Source organism: Ursus americanus, chromosome 1, assembly GCF_024610735.1.
Source record: "Ursus americanus isolate L20-20 chromosome 1, mUrsAme1.1.p, whole genome shotgun sequence".
In the NCBI taxonomy this organism is placed as follows: domain Eukaryota; kingdom Metazoa; phylum Chordata; class Mammalia; order Carnivora; family Ursidae; genus Ursus; species Ursus americanus.
In genome coordinates, this window is record NC_142127.1 from 87,328,461 (window position 1) to 87,348,908 (window position 20,448).

Sequence of the window (20,448 nt, forward strand, 5' to 3'; positions counted from 1 at the left end):
AGTCCCATGAAACGGTAGAGCCGGGTGACCCGCCGGAAACGGGGTCGGCGTTGTTGTAAGAATGAAAGTGCTCCCTTCCCCGGCACAGACCAATGGAAGCACCTTCTAGTTCAGGATTCCCATACGGGAGCACGAGGCCCAGGGACACCCAGTCACTGTCCCAAGTTCACCCACGGAGGGAGGCCTGGCAGCCAAGCTTAAGTTTAGGTGGCTTGGCTCTAACTCTGTGCTCTTAGCCACATTGCCTGCATGGTCTCCTTCAGAGGACAACGCGGTGAGGCACCGTGCAGGCCCCCCCGACTCCCAGCAGAGGAGAAACGGACCACCAGGGTTTTCCGGGTCAGCCTCCCCAGAAGCATGTTCGCAGCCTCAAACAGTCTCATTGGAGAACAGAGCAAATGCTCAGTATTTCAAAGGCTCTTCAGAAATGGAAGGAAGCTTCCACTTTGCCAGTTCTGCAGGGGTGGATGGCTGAGTCTACCTGGCACAGCACCTGGCGGGGGGAGAGGGGCTGTGTGTGCAGCTGAAGGACTGGGCCCTGGGACCGGGCAAGTGTAGGGGGCTGCCAGTGTGCTGGGGGGCCGGGGGGGAAGGGTAAAGCCGCCGGCCTTAGGGAACTCCTGGCTTGCAGAGACACGGACACGGACAGCTGGGTCCCCATAGTGAAAGCGACAGCAAACGTGTGATGATAAATGAAAACTCTAATCTCCTTTAGTGCCAGGAATCAGTAGGGAGTGGGGAGGACGGTGGCCCGTGGTGGCACATGCCCTTTTCTGAAAGGGACAGCTGCTTCTCAGTGGTAGTCATGTGGGACTAGGGACTGAGTGTCCTCATATCTTTTTTTTTTTTTTGAGAGAAACTATAAATCTAGATTTTTATGTGAAAAGATTTTTCATGTGATTTTTCAAATGTGGGCTCCAAAGTTTGAAATTTTAAGTTTACGTGCTGCCCCTGAGCTGTGGCTTGAAAAGCCCACTGTGGAGGGTGGTGTCCTGTGGTTAGCTCAGGTCAGCTTCAGGGTGACCCAACGGCTGGGGGAGGCCCAGCGGTCCACACAGCCCTGCGGGGCACACGGGGACAGTGGCAGGTGGCTGTGGGGCCAGGAAGATGTCCTTTTAGAACTCTGTAATTCCCAGGGACCAAGAGGACTCCAAAAGGCTGATGCTGAATTTCTGCCTATTAGTGTATGGGTGGTTTTCATCTAAATTGGAGGAATCAAAGGGCTTTGACTGTTCTCGGTGTCCTGAGTGAGGGAGAGCAAGCGTGTCATGCCACCTTCAACAGTCCTCTTTTATCCTTCACCGGGGCCCTGGGAGCTAGAAGCCACCGCATGCTGCTAACAGATTCACGTGGGCGAACTGGCCCCAGGGGACACGGTAAATGGGATAGTAAATACAGGCCCAAGTACACGGAGTCAGACAGACCGAGTTCCTTGGCTCATACTCAGGAGCCATATGGTCTGGAGGAACTTCTAGCTTCTGGGCCTCCATTTTTGGTCATTCTCAGGGAAGCAATACCTATTAGCTGTGCTGTAGGGGGCAATTATTTCACGTATGGGAAGCACTTTGCCGGATGTCTCTCCCCTCATGAGAACTCAATGAATGTGAGCCATCGCCGTGTCCAAGTGCAGGTTTTCAGATGTCAGAGCCTGTGTCGCCACCCTCTGAGACGTACCGTAAGAGTAAGACACGCGCGGTGTGTCTTTTCATCATGAAAATGAACACCTAGAATGTCCCCTTCAGACTTTGTATATCGATTACATGTTGAGATGATACTACCTTGGATATCGCGGGTCAACTAAAGCGTATCATCAGAATTAATTTCAGCTGTTTCCTCTTACTTTTCTCAAGCGGCTACTAGAAAGTTGGGAATTACGTATGTTGCTCACAGGAATTATCTGTTGGGTAGCATTGCTCTGGAACCTAGAGTCATGCCTGACCCAGAGTAGGCCCTCAAGAAATGTGTGTCCAATGGATGAATGAATAAACCATTTTCATAGATTTGTCAGGCCTTTATATCCTCACTGAGCCATATGCCCTGCCTCGGGCTCCCCTGCCCCTACTGTGAATGACCAGCACGGAGTCTCAGCTGTCATTCATCATTAGGCCCTCCCACTCCCACACCCCGTGGAACAGGGGACAAGGCCCCAAGGAATGGAGGGCCTTGAGAAGAACACACACCCAGTAAATGGCAGAGCAGAGTGTGGAGCCAGAATGTCTCTGCCAGAACCTGGGCTAAGTTTAAACACTACCTTGCTTTGTCAGGGAACTCCTACATCTTTTTAAGCATGTGTTCATAAAGGCAAGTGGAAATTCTCAGGGCGAGGCAGAGTAAGTGGTCACATGGGTACTATCCAAAAAATGAAGTCCCTTCAGAAGACTGTGCCATCCCTCCCTCTGAAACGTTGACCCCAGATTAAGGCCAAGCCTGGCTTCCACCACTCACCCCTCTAGAAGCATTGAGGCTGCAGCCCTCAAAGACAAAAATCAGCGGTGCTCTCACTCCGAGCACTTTGTCATGTGTCTAAGTAAAAGGGCCATAGGGTGTCCTTGTAATAGTGATAATGGTATTGAAAAAAGCCAAAAGAGTTGGCAATAGCTCTTTGGAAGTCCCTGAAATCGTTAATATTATTGATCCAGAGAGACTGCCAGTTGGCATTCGCTGGATTGCTTCTCTCTCTCAGTTCTGCTCACATACACACACAAACCACCACCACCGCCACCACCACCAAAGTGCAGCGTCAGGGCCCAGGGAACCATGTGCTAGTCAGTAAAATATTTTGAACAATACACTTAGAGTGAATTAAATTCAAATGTGAGATCGCTGCATAATGTCATAACTACTTGCAGGGAAGAGGGCTGAGAACAGCACGTGGCAGAGCCAAGTAAGAAGGACCAGGGTGTACAAGAATGCTAAAAATACAAGAAAAAATGTAAGACAGGATTTTTTTTTTTCCAGTATTGATCACTTTCTGAAAATGGCCATGAGTCTCTCTGTCCTATTTCTTCTTCAGCTCTCGGAGCACTTCACAGGTCACACACGTTGGAGCCCAGCCCTGAGAAGGCAAGTGGGTGAGCAGCAGCTGGTCTTTCCACGGAGGGGACAGGGGCAAGGGCTGGCCTGAGAATTCAGAGCAGACCTAGAGGGGAAATAGAAGCCAGGCCTTGCAAGTCACAAGCGATCGCGTGCTGACGACCCACCATTCTCCAGACGTTTGAAATCGCAAAAGGAGGAAGGAGCCTTCATTCCCACGCTTGAGGATGAGAGTGGTGAAAAGATAGAACAGAAACACCTAATATTCAAGGAACTCAGACCAAATCCAGTAGCGGCAAGTGGACAGAGGGTGGACGTTAGTAACAGGAACTGCTGGAAACATGGCTTCTGGCAGAAGGTGAAAATGGATTTTAAAGGTGGGAGAGGATGTTGTTTGACTAGAAAGAGGATGGAGCCTTTAGATTTGGGGGTAGGCCCTTGAGGCCTGGGGGCCCTGCGTGAGCAAGTGGACACGCTGACTGTCCTTGCTCGGCGGGACCAAACAGAGCACCTGGGTGGGGAACATCCTTGAAGTTGTTTTTAGACTTGGTTTTATACAAGATGGTAATAGAGAGCTTGGACAGACGAAGGAGATTGGACCGGAGATCATCCTTTTGGTCGTGGCTGTTACTGGTGCCTGGCCATCTTGCTTAATCAGCAGTGTTTTTTAAAAAAACAGAAACAAAAACCTGCGTCTACCATTGTCAGGGCTCCCACCACCGAGTTTTGCCAGAGCCAGGAGGTGGGGTGGGATGGAGTGGGGGCTGGGGCGCTGAGCTGTGGAAACTAGATTTCGCCTCCTCCCTGAAGGCGTCTACCGGCCGAGAGCTCCTCTCGTCCCCCTGCCATCACGATGGACATGACACGGGGAGCAAAAGTGGGGTAAGTGGAAGAATGGATTGCAATAAACGAAATGTAGCCACCTGTGAAAACCCAGCAAACAAGACTGTCAGTAGTGAAAGTCAATGAGGCCAACACCAGCTGGCCCTGAAAATGAATGAAGTGAGAAAGGATGGCCTTGCCTCCTGGGGATTCGTGCTCCAACTGGGAGGGGAGTTGCATTCATGCCTGCTTAGACTAGCTGCCATTGCGGGGTGGGGGGGGAAGTGTTCCTGTGTTTCTGCAGAGCAGGATGCTGGGGAGAGACTTGTTCTCCTCGGTAACATATCCCGGCATATTTTCACCTAATGGGAACTGTTCGGTGACAAGGAGTTACTGTAGCTGTTTCCAGCTCTACACCGAGCAGGATGCAGGGATTTGAACACAGCAGAGCTGTCCACGAGCTTGCACCTGACTGCTTGCCCTCACTCATCCAACCTGCCATTCATTCATTCATTGCTCTCTCCCTCTCCTTCTCCCCACCCCCTTAGTACGTCACTCCCAAGTGTTTGCCAGGGCCTCCTACCCAGCCTGCCTCCTCTGAGCTCTCCTCCACATGGCCGCCAGAGCCTCCTTGCAAGCCCCAATCTGCTCTAATACCCCCCGATCTTCAATGTCTCTGCACTGCTCACATGCAGGAACCCCCATGCAGGAGCCGCTGCGACCCAGCCCGCCTCATCTCTTGCTTCCTCCTCCCTCCACAAGCCCCAGCCGACACCGCATTCATGCCCTGCTCTTATAGGCCAGTAACGTTCCATGCTTTGGGGTCTTTGCTTATGCAGATCCATCATCCTGGAGCATTTTCCCTTCTGTCTTCTCCCACACCTATATGCCTGCTGATACTTAAATATAAAGAAGATGTGTCAGTCCTATCTCCTGTGGCAGGGGCCATCACGGACGCGGCCCCCAGCAGCTGCCCTGCTGGATCGGCCGCCACGTTCATGCCAAGGCCATGAGTCCCGTGGGCTGCTCCCAGCCAACAGCTGGGCACAGTGGGTCAGGAAGGCAGCCCCATCCAACGAGATAGGAAATTCCTCCAATGGGCGGCTTTGGCTCAAGGACTCCTCAATGGTCTGGTCACACCTTTCTTGGAACTACCCAGAAGTCTGAGACTCTTTCTACCCTATCCTCCTTTTCTCACTGGTGTCAGGCCTGCCCTGGTCTGAGGGCTCTTCCTCATGCCTTCTCCTGTCCCCTGCACCAGTAAAGCCTGTGACTGTGTAACACTCTCTTGGCTTGGACCTGAACTAATGTACCAAGTTAGCATCCCCTCTTTCTTGAAGACTTTCCTAACCTCGCTTGGGTAGAACTGAACCTTCTCTCCTTCACACTCTCCCGTCTCTCTTGTGCATACTTTTCAGGATTGCACCGATAACTCTTCGCTAGAATGATCTGTTTATATGGCTGTCCTCTCTTCCCAGGCTGTAGACTCCAGGAGGCCAGTGAGTTCCCTGTCTTATTTATCTTGTTAACATTACTGCCTAGTACGACGCCTGTTATATTCAGATGCCCCATAAAGGTTCATGAAATGAATAAATGATTGACCTCTTTGTTCAATGATCAGTTCCCATGGTCCTAGACCATGTGTGAGGTAGAGATGAATGAATCACAATCCCTGCCTTCGAAGGCACTCCCAGGGTGGCTGATGGGATCAGCGTGCAGATCTCTGTTTTATAAATCACTGTTCTCAGAATGGAACGAGCAAAACGAGATAAGAACCCAGGGAAACCCGTGATGGGTTCTTATGGGTGGGGGAGGAAGGAGGAGGCAGCCGGGAAGGCTTCCTAGAGAAAGTAGCATTCTGAGTGGGCCACGTGCCACCTGCAGGACTTACGCGCGAAGAGTATGAGAGGAAGGGCCTTCCAGGCCAGCGAGACTGCAAGCATATGGGCACAGAAGGGTGCTGTGATGGGGGAGGGGGGGTTGTTAATTTCATTGTGAAAATTTCCCAATTTTATTAGGAAAATATTGAAATACCCACAAAAAGAACATGCCTCACTTGTGCCTTCCCTTCATGGTGGTGTTGCTGCTGGAGAACTCTTCGTTTGTTTGATGTTTGTTGGTTTGCTGCCTGATTCCGTAGGGTCTCCATCTGCCTCAGAGCCCAGAAAGCAGCCCTCCCCGGCTTTGTTGCCAGTTTCTCCACATCGTCAGTCTCCTTGCGTGACTTTCCCGAGTCACATCTGGCAGGCTCCGAGGCCAGGACTGGCGCCTGGGAGGCCGGACCTGCAGCAGCCTTCAGGGACTGTGCCCAGCTGACACGTCTCCGGGGCCAAGGACTGACTGACCCCTTCGAACAGAGCCCCACGGCTCCCGAGGGCTGGAGCCTGGAGTGGGCGTGGGGAGGGGGCGCTGACATCGTTTGCTCTGTCCACCGTCATCTGTTATTAGAAGGCATAGTCTGGCTGCTTCTTGAAAGCTCTTGCCTGGAGAGGACTTGGAAGGTGGGAAAAGAGGAGGAGGAGAGAGAAGGGGAAAGAACCCACTTGCTGGCCGGCTTTGCCCGCAGCTTTGTTCGGCCAGGGCTGGGCCAGCAGGAGGCCACTCCCACAGACACCTGGCTGGATGCGCTCCGTGTCTGAGCCGGGCAGGCTCTTCTCTCGAATGTGTGCTGGCGGCAAAAACCCCACAGCTCTGGTTGCTGCAGATGCTTCGCCAGAAAACCTCTGGCCTGGAGGCCCGTGGCCAAAGTGAAGGAGGGGGAGGCCACGCCTGAATCCAACTTGAGATCCTCCTCCCGGCCCTTGCCTCCCATTGCATCGGCAAATAAACTCCCAACCGCAAGTTTCCTTACTCTCAGACTGGCCTTAGCAGAGAACTCTAGAAGCACAGAAACGTGGAAGCCCCTTGGGATCCCCTGCCTTACCCACTGCAAGGCAACTCCTCTTCCCAAGCAAAGTTCTCAGGAAAGATGAGCAAGGATCACCTCCGATGACAGGGCACCTGTTTTCTAGAAAGTTTCTCATCTTTGTTTTCAGTGGTTGCTTGAAATTTCACTCTGTACAGTATGTACCATAATCTTAAAAATGACACAAATATTATGCGATGTCATCCTTATTATTAAAATGCAAACAACACAAACAGAGGGAAAGTTTGCTCTTCACATTTCCAGCCTCATCCTCTCCCACAAATAAATAACTCCGATCAGCTTGGCGGTATCCCTTCCATATTCCTTCGGAATGTGGCGTCTTTAAATTGAAATGAGGGTGGGGTTCTTCTTTGGTTCTTCCATACATATGTGATCATTGTGCCTGTCACTTTGCAGATTATATTTTCTGGTTGACAGCGTGGCTTTGAGCTCTGTCCCTGTCAGTCCTTCAAGGTCTGTGGCATTCTCTCTGATGTGGATGGCATCCCATGGTTTCAGTATCTCACACTTCATCACTCCCGTGTTGATAGACACTTTGTTTTTTTTCCAATTTGTTTCATTATTACAATGATACCACTCTGCTCCTCATTTCCCAAGCTCCTCGAGAAGGCAACATCTGCTACTCTCTTCTCTAGAATTCCAAAGAATTAGAATCCCTGGGTTGGAAGGGTATGTGCATTTTAAATTCAATAGACTACTACCAAATGGCCCTCCCAAGCAGCCTACGAATTTATCTGCTTACCCACGGGGTGGGGCAGATGCGCTGGCCAGCCCCCCTCCAGCCATTCTCCTCTGCTTTTCCCTTGTGCAGTGCGCAGCAGGGGCTGAAAAAGACAAGTGATCGCTTCCCAGCTTCTCCTGCAGCTAAGAGGAACTATGGGATACATTTCTGGCTAGTTCACACACACACACGCGTGTGCACGTGCACGCGAACACAGAAACATCCAGGAGTAGAAACATGATTCTGGGAAAGCTGTTGCTTTCCCGATGTGAAGGAAGGCTGTGACCAGGGCCACCCTTCTCCGTTCTTGCTTTGAGCTAGCTAGTTGCCCACTTGAGATGGTGAGGTTACAGCCCCGGGTGACTGATAAACATGCTAATGTTGCCGGAGCAGAAAGAGCGAGCCTGGGTCACTTGTGGCATCACTGAGCCCCTGGACCGACACCAGCAACCACCTACTCTGGATATCTCGTTACAGGAAAAAAAAAAAAAAAAAAAAAAAAAAACCTTTAATTGTTTAAGCTCCCACTGGCTGGGTGTCTGTTACTTGTAGTTGAATGAAAACTGAAATGAGACACCGTGTTGGTGACAGGTACCCATATTCGCTCTGATTTAACCTTGCTTTTTATACATTATGGTAATGGTACAACTTTCCTTGTACTCCGTTGAACAATAAAATGATGATAGCAATAATTTATTCACTGCCAATTTTATATGCATTATCTTCGATATTACAAAGATCCTGGGAGACAAATTATCTCTATTTTAATAAGAAACCAGAGACTGGAAAAGCTAAGTTACTTGCCCACGAGGCAAGGGATTCTGGTCTGGTTCTGGCTGCTTCTGTAGGTCCCCATTCATAAAGTGCAGAACCAGGGGGTTCTTAATCCAGTAAGAGCAATAGCACTAGCAATAAGGGGACACGTGTGTGGGGGGGTGCCATCTACATGGTCAATACCAGGGATAATGGGAGTCCCTTTGGCTTCGGCCAGTGGGTCAAGATCTTGCTCCCAGGTTTGCCTCCCACCTCCTGCTATATATCCTGGCACCCTGGCTCTGTCCTGTAGCCTCATACCTGGGTCCTTCCCATTCCTAAGCCCTTAAGTCAGAGTTCTGATTAAGGCCTGCTTGTTTTTCTCTTTAGGTCCTTTCATTGTCCCCCCCCCACCACAGCAATCTTAACAAATTTTTCAAAAGATACTATTTAAAAGAACACTCTCTGCATGCTTGTCTGTGCATATTATCTTCTCACTTAATCATTGGATAACCCTGAACAGATTCATAAAGATAATTAGGGGAGAATAATAGTTGCAAACACTGTCATAATGCAAATTTGGGGCCCTAATCAACAGGAAAGAGAAGCAAGCCATTCCAGTTCCTTTGGCCCCTCAACCAACGTGCCGTGGATTTAAACCAAAGCTTTGTCATGGGATGTATGAAAATCTTTGTATTCATCGATTTTTTTTAAGTTGCAAATGGTATAAATGTAGCTTAGACTAATGTAAACAAAAAGCCAGTGTATCAGCCAATGTCCGGGGAGATCTAGTGAAGAAACGCCTCGGTGGTGGATCCTGGAGAGTCAGGATGATCTTTGTGTTGCACGTCTCTGCTTGACCTTGCCCTGAAGACAGGAGCTTCCCCCGTGGCAAAAAGTGAGGTCCTTCATTTTCCCAGGGTCCCAGGTTCCTAACAACCGTAGTGGAGGGAAACCGTGTCTCTCACCAGCTCTGATGGAAAAATCCCTTGGAAGACTTGGAATGGCTTTAGACACACACCCATTTCTTTTCTTTTCTTTTCTTTTCTTTTCTTTTCTTTTCTTTTTTTTAAATTTTCTTTATTTGACAGAGAGAGACACAGCGAGAGAGGGAACACAAGCAGGGGGATTGGAAGAGGGAGAAGCAGGCTTCCCGCTGAGCAGGGAGCCCGACGTGGGACCCAATCCCAGGACCCTGGGGTCAGGATCTGAGCCGAAGGCAGACGCTTAAAGACTGAGCCACCCAGGCGCCCCAGACATGAACCCACTTCTGAACCAATTCCTCTTTCCAAGAAATAAGATCCTTTGGTCATCTAAGCCTGAGTCACAGTCCCACTGCTATGACTGGAGTGGGTTCAGGGGTTCAGCCCTACCAAAACCACACGTTATGGGAGAAAGAGGGTTTCTGTGCACTGGATGGACAAAAGCAACAGGTGTCCACCAAAATGACTTGAGGACTGATGGACAACATGAGATAATGCTTCAGTCTTGAGGCTTTGAATGGGGGCTAGGGCTTACAGGAATGTCACCATGATTCACTAGGCTGGTGTAGGCTTTCAGCCTGCTCAGGAAGTGGCCATTCCAGAGTTTCTCCACCTCTCTCTCTTTTTTTAAAGATCGTATGTATGTATATATGTATTTAGAGAGCTGGGGGAGAGGCACAGGGAGAGAGAGAGAGAGAATCTCAAGCAGTCTGCCCAGTGAGCATGGAGCCCGATGCAGGACTCTATCCCAGGACCCTGAGATCATGTCCTGAGCCGAAATCAAGAGTCAGACGCTCAAGCAACTGACCCACCCAGGCGCCCCTTTGCATCTCTTTTCTGAAAAGATATAGTAGCCTGCGTTGGAGGGTGTGGAGGGTCCCCCTCTCAACAAGTCACCCCTTGGAATGGCCACTGGCTGGGATAGAGTGGTGATATCCCAAATCTAGCCTCTACCTAAGGCTGCTCAAACCAAGTGACATTCCAGAGCCCAGGGGGCTTGAGAGAGACCTTCCTTTTCTGCTCATCTCCACCTGTTACACGGATCTTGCGGAGATCCAAAGAGCAGCTCGGTCAACAGGCCTCGACTCAGGGTCGCTCTCTAGGGAATGCATTTGTCATACACTTTCCATGGGGCTGTTCTGTATGTGTGTCTTTGTGTCAAATGCACATACATGGCTGGATCTACCTGGCTAAAAGAACACAACACAACCCTCTACCTGTTCGTTGGGGATTGAAATTCCACCACTTACAGAAGTTTTGCTTAAAAATGATCTCCTCTTAAAAATGGTGATTCCCCAGGAGAGGGAATATTGTTAATTTACTTATTTACAGTTAGTAAGAGTGAGCTTCTCAGGCTCTTTCATGAGAAAAGCTTTTGATGAGAAATGTGGGGCCTCTTCCTAGAGTCTACGAACTAGTCAGTGAGATCCTTGAAGATAGTTGTATCTGATTGGTATTGGATGCCCACCTGGTAAGAACCTTCCACCCAGCAGTTTCTCACTATATTTTTTTTTAATGTGAATAATCTTCAGTTACCTTCAAATTCCCAGTAAAGCCATCATATACATCACTGCAAGTAGTAAAATTTTGGGTGGGAGAAAGAGCCAAGGAGGGGGAATCCTGTCCGCCATTTGGGCTGGGTTTTACCTAGAGTCACAGTGGAGGAATCACTGTAAGACAGAGAGATTCTGGAAATTGGAGTAGGAAGCAACTGGAACAAATGTTGAGATCCAAATTACTAAGAATCCTGCTGAGGGCATCAGCCTTCCTGTAGGATGGGGGATGGGGATGTTGGAGCTGATGTTGGCTGACTTTGAGGGGCCGGTGACACAGATGGCATCTGGGGCTCATTCATTTCCTCCCATGCCCCTCTAATCAGGACAAACCTTTTACACACTTTCCCACTTTCCCGAGAGGCAGTATACTGTAGCGGTTAACAGCCCTACACACAGCACCAGGCTGCCCGGTATAAAAACCAGCACAGCTGTGAATGGCAACAGGACCCCAGCCCCGGTGCTGAACTTCTCTGGGCCTCAGTTTCGCACCTGAAAAAATGGGTGTAATAGTTGTTCTCAGCTTGTCGGGTGGTTTGGGGGAATTCAATGAGTTCACATACGTAAAAAGTTCGAGATGAGTCTTGACCATATGGAAAGCGCTACACGTTTCGCTGTTTCTAGTATTCCCCCGGAAGTGACTGGGGGAAAGGGCGGGATTAGCAGAAGCAGAGCCTGAGTCCTTATTTAACAGACCCGGAAGCAGAGGACTGCCCCTCCGTCGGAGAGCACCCCCGGCCCCGGCGGTGCTCCGTGCCTTTTCTTGCCGACAGGGCCTTGGGTGCCCGCAGAGCACCAGACTGGGACCAGCACCAGGGGCGTGGAGGCTGCTCTGCTCTCTGGACTTTTCCCTCTCGGATGAAGAGGGCACAGGGTAAGCCTGCTTCTCTTTTCTTCCCGACATCCCCCTGATCATGGCTCCTCTTCTTCCCTGATTGTTTACTGAGGCTTTGGGTCAAAACTGAGTGTGATGGTGAGGGGTTTGGTACCTGGTTATGGGTCACCTGTTTAAAGAGGAAGGACTCACCCCTGGCAACCAGTGGTTAGGGGCCAACAGGGTCGTGAGGGCTGCGGTTCTCATTGGGTTGGGGCTTGGGCAGGAAGAAAGCCTTCGCCTAGTGGATTCTTGTTTCCATGGTGGGCTGGGGTGAGGAGTAGAGAGGAGACCCCGAGGGGGAAGAGGCAGCAGGAAGAAGGACTTGCGGTTCCCTGTGGTGCCACAGGTGGGTTCTTAGCTTAGCAGCTGGCCACCAACCCAGCACAACCCAGAGCCTGGACTCAGATCACTCAGGGTCATCTCGGAGTGTCATCCAATTGTCTGTGGCTCCCCAGGCACTTCCCAGTTCCCACTTGTCATTCTGCCGATAAGCGTGGGTGGGAATGTGGGGGGGGGGTAGGACCATAGTATCACTGCTATAGCCTCAGACCCTGGCAGGTGAAAATCGCTCTTGATTGCTTATTACTAGGGAACAGGGTAATTGAGAAAATGTGAGAGGGAGTAATACAAAATGTGTTTTTCCCCTGCCTCCTAGCTTTCTCTCCTCCACAATATAATGAGTTCTGCTTATAAAGCACATCGTTACTCTTAGGAATTGGTTATTGTTGTTGCAAACCATGCCCGTACCCTCTGCCATGAGTCCTTGGATCAACCCCGCAAAACAACAAAATAGCAGATTATCTCATAGAGACTAAAAAATTCTGATTTTCTGTGCTGTAAGATGTTGACAGATTTGATTTTTGACGGACAGGGACAAGGTTTTGAAATGCTGGGGTCCTCCTAAGCTTTGTGGCTATGCTCAGAGCCCCCAGTCTATCACTCTGCACTTAGAACCAGGACCAAAAACCTAATTTCCAAATAGGATATTTTTTTAGTTGTTTTTTTTTTTCCTAGAAGGAGAGTACTCTGTGATCTTTTATGGCTCTTTGTCCATAAAAATGTGGTTGAACTGTGTCCATTGTCCTTTCAGATTTCCCCAGCGCCCAGAAATAGCCAACTTTCTATTATATAGGCATCCATTCAACTAGGAAATTATCTGGACAGCATCAAAAATTGATAGCTACACTCAGGTTTATTGGGTTTTGGTTGGTTGGTTGGTTGGTTGGTTTGGGGTTTTCTTGGTAGGGGACAGAAATAGTTTATAACTATTTAGCCCCAATTTCCCCAACTTCCCCAATGTTCACCATGTCCACCATGATGACGTCCCTGCATTGGGCTGACCCCAGTTTCCCTTAAACTGGTGTCAGTTGTCCTGTAGGAGTGGAGTGGAGTGGATTGCCTAGGATTGAATTCTGTCTGATTATGGCCTAGTTACTTCACCTCTTTGCCTCAGCGTCCACATCTGTAAAATGGAGATAATAATGGCATCTGCTTCATCGGTTGTTGGAGTACGAAGTGTGTTGATACATACACAGTAGTTAATTTGGTGTCCGGCACATCCCGAGAGCAGCAGGTGTTAGCTAGTATTTTGTCCCACGCATGGGGCCATACTTGTGGATGATATGCGGTGACATCTCTGAAATCTAGACATTTGTCTGGTGGTATGAAGGGTGATTTGCGCATTTGGAAGAGGGCAATGGTCTCTGGGTGTCAGGGTGCACTTCTACTCGCTCCCCAGAGATGCATATAAAATATAAAAACCAAATCCATTCATTTTTGTACGCCTAAGTTCCATTTCCCAAGGCACAGGGAATTTACTGTCCTATTGGGTAGAGAAGCCAAAAGTTGACATTTCTTTCCCGCTCTGTGATTGCTCTTGAGAGCTGAAGTCTGAGGTGACAGGGTAGGTGGCATGTGTCCAGCATGCTTAAGGTACTCCTGTATTCTTCCAGGAGTGTATTACTGATTCAGAATATTTTCTTAAAATTTTTTAAAGATTTATTTGAGAGAGAGAGAGCGGGGTGGGGAGGGTAAAGAGAGAAGGAGAGAGAGAGAAAATCTCAAGCAGACTCCCCACTGAACGTGGAATCCAACATGGGGCTCGATCTTACTACCCGGAGATCATATCCTGAGTTGAAATCATGAGTCGGACGCTTACCTGACTGAGCCACCTGGGGGGGGGGGGCTCATTCAGAATACTTATTAAGCGCCTGCTGTGTGCTGGGTTCTACTGTAGGTCTTGGTAGTAAACAAGACCCAACAAACTCCAGAATCCTATTAGAACTTCTCGTCGATCACCTCTTATTCCATACAGCACATCCTGAATGACCCCAAATGGCCATAAGATTCTGAAGTATCCTGGGAATCACCAAAAAAAAAGACAGCATGAGGACCACTATAGTTTTGGTGACATGCATATTTTGTTACGTTCTGATATTTTTTGGAAATAGACAGTCTATCTAACGCATCTACATTTTCCATAAATAATAAATTAAACTGAATGACCCATTCCTAGAACGCACGGAGAAGTAGACTCACAAGTTACTTGTCCCATTTTGATGGTTTTCTCTTGCTGTATGTTTTCCTGGTACATGTTCTTTGGTCTCTCGCCAATTATTATTTCTTGTCTGACCTGCTGGATCATGAGCTCCATTCGGGGAGGAACTTTCCTAAGCCCGCCCACATCCCACTGAGAACATTGCCTGACCGACTGCTGGCCTGAGGCGGAGGCCCGGGCACGTTGAAGGGAGGAAGGGCCTGCTGCCTGGTGAGATGTGCAAGCAAGCCCTGTCTCAGAGCCCTGCGCTGGGGGCTTTTTTCTGATATTCAATGAAAAACTGTCAGGGGAATGAGGTCCTAACACACCTCTTTCCTGTGGTTCTCTTGGCTTCTCTGAAATGACCAGATGGGGTAAAAATCTCTCCAAATTTCCTCGAGCACTGATGGTCTCTGCTTCTAGGAGTCCTGGGCAGAAACTTGAAGAGAGTTTGGGAGTTGATCCTCTTTTTTGACTTGAAGGAATCCATCTGCTAGAAAGCCAGTGAGAGGCCAGGGTCCCTGGTTCTCTCTCTCTCTCTCTCTCTCTCTCTCTCTCTCTCACACACACACACACACACACACACACTTGCCCCCTCTAGACCCTCAGAGAGAAATGATTTCTTTTGAGGAAGAAGACACGAGGGGTGGAGCCGATGAGGAAGAGAGGGGAGTCAAGGTGGTGCCACAGAGGGCCAGCTGGACAGAGGAAAGAAAAACTCACATACGGAAAAGGACACTAATGATAGGGAAAGAAATTTTATTTTCAAGCTTTTAAGAGAATAATACAAACAACAGAGAGTTTTAAAAAACCCTAAAAACTAGTTTAAAAAAGTACTTGACAGTGTCCCTTTAATACCCATGGATGGCGCGGCCATTGTGCATTGACAATGAGAAACTCTGCAGGTGACCACCCCCCCAACCCCCCCGTGGCCTCCCTGGCAAGGTCCCAGGAACCAGCAGGTGGGCTCAAGGGCAGTGATCCCTGCCAGGGTCCCTGCGCCCTGCTTAGCTGCATGGGAGGGACCAGGAAGTTTGTAGCACTGAGGGATGACTGCCCCCCGGGGAGGGTCTCGAGTTGCAAGGAATACTTAGATTGGTCTCCACTCCACTCCTTGGGGCACGTCCAGATGACTTCCTCCCATCTGCTGCAACAGCTATCCTGGGAGACCCTGGGTGGCAGGGGCTCTGCCCTTGGGGGGCCCTGGGTCTCTGCATGTGCCAAAGCAGGAGAAGGCATGACTTTGAGCATGTCCTGGCCATGGGCAGGGGTGGGTAGCTGGGAAAGTCACTCCTGGACTGACAGCTCTGAAGGCTGAAGCCACAGCAGCAGGACCGTGCTTGAGATGCCCACAGGAAATCTGTACTTCCTCTAGTTGTGTGTGTGTTTCTTGTAAACATCTTTGAGCCAAACCACCATAAAATAAAGTAACAAGGGCACAAAAAGACACCCATCTCCAAACCTAAGCCCTCTTTGAGCCCCTCTGAAATTGGGAGAAGCCGACATCGCCCTCCCTCTGGGGGCTCACTCCAACATCTCCCTCCCTGCACATGGCTCCGGAGTCCCTAAAGCCATCTGAGTCAGGAATCCTGCCCACTCAGATGAGCCCAGGGGCCGCCAATGCTTCCTGTCATCCTTGCCAGCCCACACCCATCCCTCTCCCTCCCCACCATGGCCCCAAACACAGCCCCGGGGCGGAGGGGGGGGGAACAAAAGCAAACTCGAGGGGAAAACAAGGCAGGCCACAGTGCTTTTTCATTAACACACCCTTTGCATTTTTTCCTCCCAGCCCTCGTGCACACAGGGACACCACCACCCCCAGCTCTCCGGCTTTGCCCTCCCCCAGCCTCCACTTCTCCCAGGTGTTTCGTGCATGGGCACATCCGGGATAGTTGTCCTTGTGTTTCCTTCGGTTCCGGTGGCATTGCACTTCCTTGTCGAGTTCGTGCTGGAGTTCCTTGCTCTTGTGGAAGATGGGGCTTGACTGATTGGAATCACGAAAGCACTCCAGACACCAGCCTCACTCGTTCCAGCACTGACCCTGCCTCCAGGGCCCCCTCAAGGCCCACCACCCTCTGCCTGCCCTCTGCTCCGGCCCCCGGGGTGCCCCCTAGCCTCCCCACACCTGCTCCCCAGACTGCGGCCCTGCCAGGCCCTGGCCCCTTCCTGGCCCAGCCTCCCCATCTCTGTGCATGGTCACGGCCTCCCTTCCAGGCCTCTCCTCTCACACCGTCGTGACCCTCATGACGAGCTCCCGGCTCCCGCCCTGGGGGCTCCGCTGTTCATGAGGCCGTAAGTGACTCAAGATGTGCAGGATGGTGTAAGCACAGTGGTGATCGGACAGAGGGCCTGAGGGGTGGCTGGCCGCCCGGGCGGGGCCTTCCTCAGGGCCCGGGGTGCCCCCGGCCTCCTCTTCCGAGGATGGGGCATTGGCCTGGGGGGCTGAGGAGGTCCGGGGGTTTGTCCTGCCTCCCGACTTTTGATCCTCCAGGTCTTTCGTCTTGTCATAGTTCAGCACTTTCCACTGTTGGTTGACAGCCTGCCAGCGTTTAAAGATGCGGTACACCGACGGTCCTTCGTGCACGATGAGACCTGCGGCGCAGGGAGAGGGGAAAGCGGAGGCTGAGTGAGAGACTGGAAATCACTGCTGGAAGAACAGTCTCCCTGTACGTGTCAACCAAGAGAGACGTTGGAGCAAGCTGGGTTTGTATCGGTTTGATTCGTTCTTTTCAAACCTCCCTTTCAGCTCTGAGCCACAGGGCTACCATCCCTGTATTCCTGGGCTCCGTGAGTCCTCAGAAGGGGAAGCAGAAGGCTGCCATACCTGGTTCGTGAAACTCTCGAGTGCCTACATGCAACGCCTTTGCCTACCTCTCCTCCACCCCTTCTGCTACTTGGCTTGACACCCAAGCATCACCCACTGAGGCATAATAGAAATGTATTTTCCTCCCTCTACCACGTAGCCATGGCACCTGGCACTTGGCAAATGTTGAATGAACCATGTGCTTTCAAAGGCACCATGAACAGTACCCGTGGGCATTCCGTACCTGGTGAATGATGTCTGGAACTCCACTGGTTAACTCTTTGCTACGTAACAAATAGCCCAATGCTACTGAACGACACCCCCGGGAGAGAGAACTTTGACACAGGTTTACTGGCCAGAAGCAGTGTAGAGCCAGAAAGAAGCCACGCCAGACAACCAGGAAGATAAAGATTGATTTTGTGCCTACTACGTGCCAGGCACTAGGGCTGGTGCAGTGAGCAGGACAGGCAGAGTCCTGCCCTTCCAGAGCCTACATCCTAGCGGAGAGACGCACGGCAAACACGTAGCCAAACCCATGAGACTATCTCAGGTGCTGACAAAATGCTATGAGGAAGATAAAATAGGGTTAAATAGGTACTTGCTACAGACACTAAGGGTCCTGCTTTATCAAGAGGGTGGCAGGAAAGGCCTTTTGCGGGGAGGTGATATTTACATTGCTGTGTGAATGATGAGGAGGGGACCATGCAAAAATCTGGAGAGGGGGGCGCCTGGGTAGCGCAGTCGTTGAGCGTCTGCCTTCGGCTCAGGGCGTGATCCCGGGTTCCGGGATCGAGTCCCACATCAGGCTCCTCCGCTGGGAGCCTGCTTCTTCCTCTCCCACTCCCCCTGCTGTGTTCCCTCTCTCGCTGGCTGTCTCTCTGTCACATAAATAAATTTAAAAATCTTTAAAAAAAAAAATCTGGAGAGGGGGCATGTTAGCGATAGGAACTGCAAGAGCAAAGGCCAGGAGGTGGGAACGGAACGCACATGGGTCAGAAAGAAGGTCAGTGTGGCCAGGATGCAGTGATGAATGGGAAGTACCAAGAGAGATGGGGGGGGGGGCAGAGGCCAATATGATAAGGCCTTACAGGCCATGGCAAGGGATTTTTATTTTATCCTGAGTATAATGGGAAAGCACTGAAGAGTTCTAATTGGGGGATGGGGAATGGGGTGATGTGATCTGATTTACCCTTCAGAAAGTTCATTCTGGCTCCTGTGGAACTGGATGAGGGAAAAGAATAGGAGCAGGCAACCAAGCAGGAAGTAATGCAGTGATTCAAGCAGGAAGGGATGGTGGCCTAGACTAGGGTTACAGCAGTGGGTTCCATGAGAAATCGTGTGGTCAGGACATACATAGAGGTAGAGCTCACAGGCTTGCTGACAGGCAAACTGTGAGTTGATAGAAACATCTGGACGACGCAGGAGCTTTTGCTGGTGGTGCCATTTACTAATATGCAGACGGCAGGAGGATGGGGGTATGGATTCGCGTGGCAGCGGTCATGACTGTATTAGTTTCCTACGGCTGCTGTAACGAATGACCACACACTTAGTGGCTTTAAACCACACACATGTATTCTCTTGTAGTTCCGGAGACAGAAGTCTGAAGTGAAGGTGTCGGAGGGCTGGTTCTTTCTGGTGGCCTTGAGAGGAGGATCCATCTCCTTGCCTTTAAGCTTCTAGAAGTTGCCTGCATGCCCTGTCTTTTCCCAACATCACTCCACCTCTTGTTCCAATGTCACATCTCCTACTCTTCTGTCAATGTCTCTCTCTGCCTTGCACTTATAAGAACACTTGTGATTGCATGGGGTCCGCCCAAATAATCCAGGATTCTCTACCTATTTCACAATTCTTACATTAGTCACATCTGCAAGTCCCTTTTGCCATAAAAGGTAACATTCACAGTCTCCAGGGATTAGGACCTGGATGTCTTTGGGGGCCATAATTCAGCCAACCACAGTGATTAATAGTTATATTTTGGTTATGGTAATTTAAGATGTCTGATAGAAATCTCATCGGAAGGTCCAGGTAGACAGTTGGGCATATGAGTCTGTTAGGGAGAGGTCTGGCCTGGAGGTAGAAGTCATCAGTGTGGAGGTAGAATCTAAGCCTTAGGAATGGCCCAGATCTGGGAAAAGAAGGTAGATAAGAGAAGGGACCAATGACAGATTCCTGGGCCTTCTCATGTATAGAGGTTTGGTGGAAGTAGAGCCAGCAAAGGAGGCTCTAAAGGAGCAGTAAATGGTATAGAAGCGAGACCAGCAAGTGTGTAGACCCAGAAGTCTAGAGGAGGATGTGTTTCAAGAAAGAGAGTTCAAATTCCCTCGAGAGGGCCGCTCAGGGGGAATGAGGAGTGGCCGTTGGCTTAGTAGGCACAGGTGAAGGGAGGATGATAGATGTGAAAATCAGGCAGTTCTCATCCAAGTGCCTCTGTCTCTTCTCTGATGTCATCAGCTAAGATGGAAGGGATACAGGAGGAAGTATTGAAGATTTCTGGAGAGAAGAAGAAGTGGGAAATGATTATCTTGGAAAGTAGGAGACTGAATTCACAAAGGAGATGTGAAAGAATTGTCTGACAGTGTTGAGTGTCCATTTGAGATCTGTGGCCACAAATTTAAATGAGTTGTATGGCTTTTCTCCATGCCTTGCACTACCTGCTAGGCGCACCTGTGGAGTGGGAAGTTTGAGTTTAATCATATAGACTTCTCCCAGACAAGCGAGATGTAAGAGAGGACATGAGAATTACAAATGTTCGCAAGGGAGTGGCTATCACACTGGCCCGTGGAGTCTAGGCTGGGGAGGGGGAAAGCGATACACAAAAGGGATAAGGAAAAATGGACAGTGATAGGGTCAATGCCAAGAGGTCTCTTTGAAGTAAAAGAACCGCCGGAGTCAATGATTACAAGGATGGCGTGGGGAGTGAGGCTCAAAGAGTAGGATGTTTAAATCCAGACTTTGGAAGGGGTATGGTTCTTGGTGATGATGAGGTCTAGGGAAGGTCCACTTGAGCAGGGGCTGAGGTGGGCAGAGGAAAAGGCCTGTGGAGTAATGAGGTAGCCAAGGAGTTGGGCACATTATCTGCATCAACCATCCTCAGTGCTCTCAAACCAAATGCCCCCCTTTTAAAACAAATATAGTTTAATATCCCTTTCTTATCCTAAAGTGAAATACGTAAGATAAAATAAGCTACCGTGATTTCTTTTTTTTTTAATTAATATAATACCCTAAACAGATAACGTAAAAAAAAAAACAAAAACAAAAAAACAGGAGAAGTCATTTATAACCAGACAATATAGATTTCAACACAAATTCTGGGGCACAACTACATTAGAAAACAAACCACCTCAGAAGGGGGAATGAAGCATGAGAGACTATGGACTCTGAGAAACAAACTGAGGGCTTCAGAGGGGAGGGGGTGGGTAATGGGATAGGCTGGTGATGGGT

The 20,448-nt window shown here is 49.9% G+C and overlaps 1 protein-coding gene across 1 annotated transcript in view; it reads right to left on the reverse strand.

Moving 5' to 3' along the window:
- Nucleotides 1-16,380: 16,380 nt before the first annotated feature.
- Nucleotides 16,381-20,448, reverse strand: part of MARCHF4 (membrane associated ring-CH-type finger 4) — a 105,987-nt gene continuing 101,919 nt past the window's right edge. Inside the window, exon 4 of the mRNA XM_045806143.2 lies at nt 16,381-16,796. Coding sequence (XP_045662099.1) covers nt 16,429-16,796 — 368 coding nt within the window. The 3' untranslated portion in view covers nt 16,381-16,428. The remainder of the gene's footprint in view (nt 16,797-20,448) is intronic.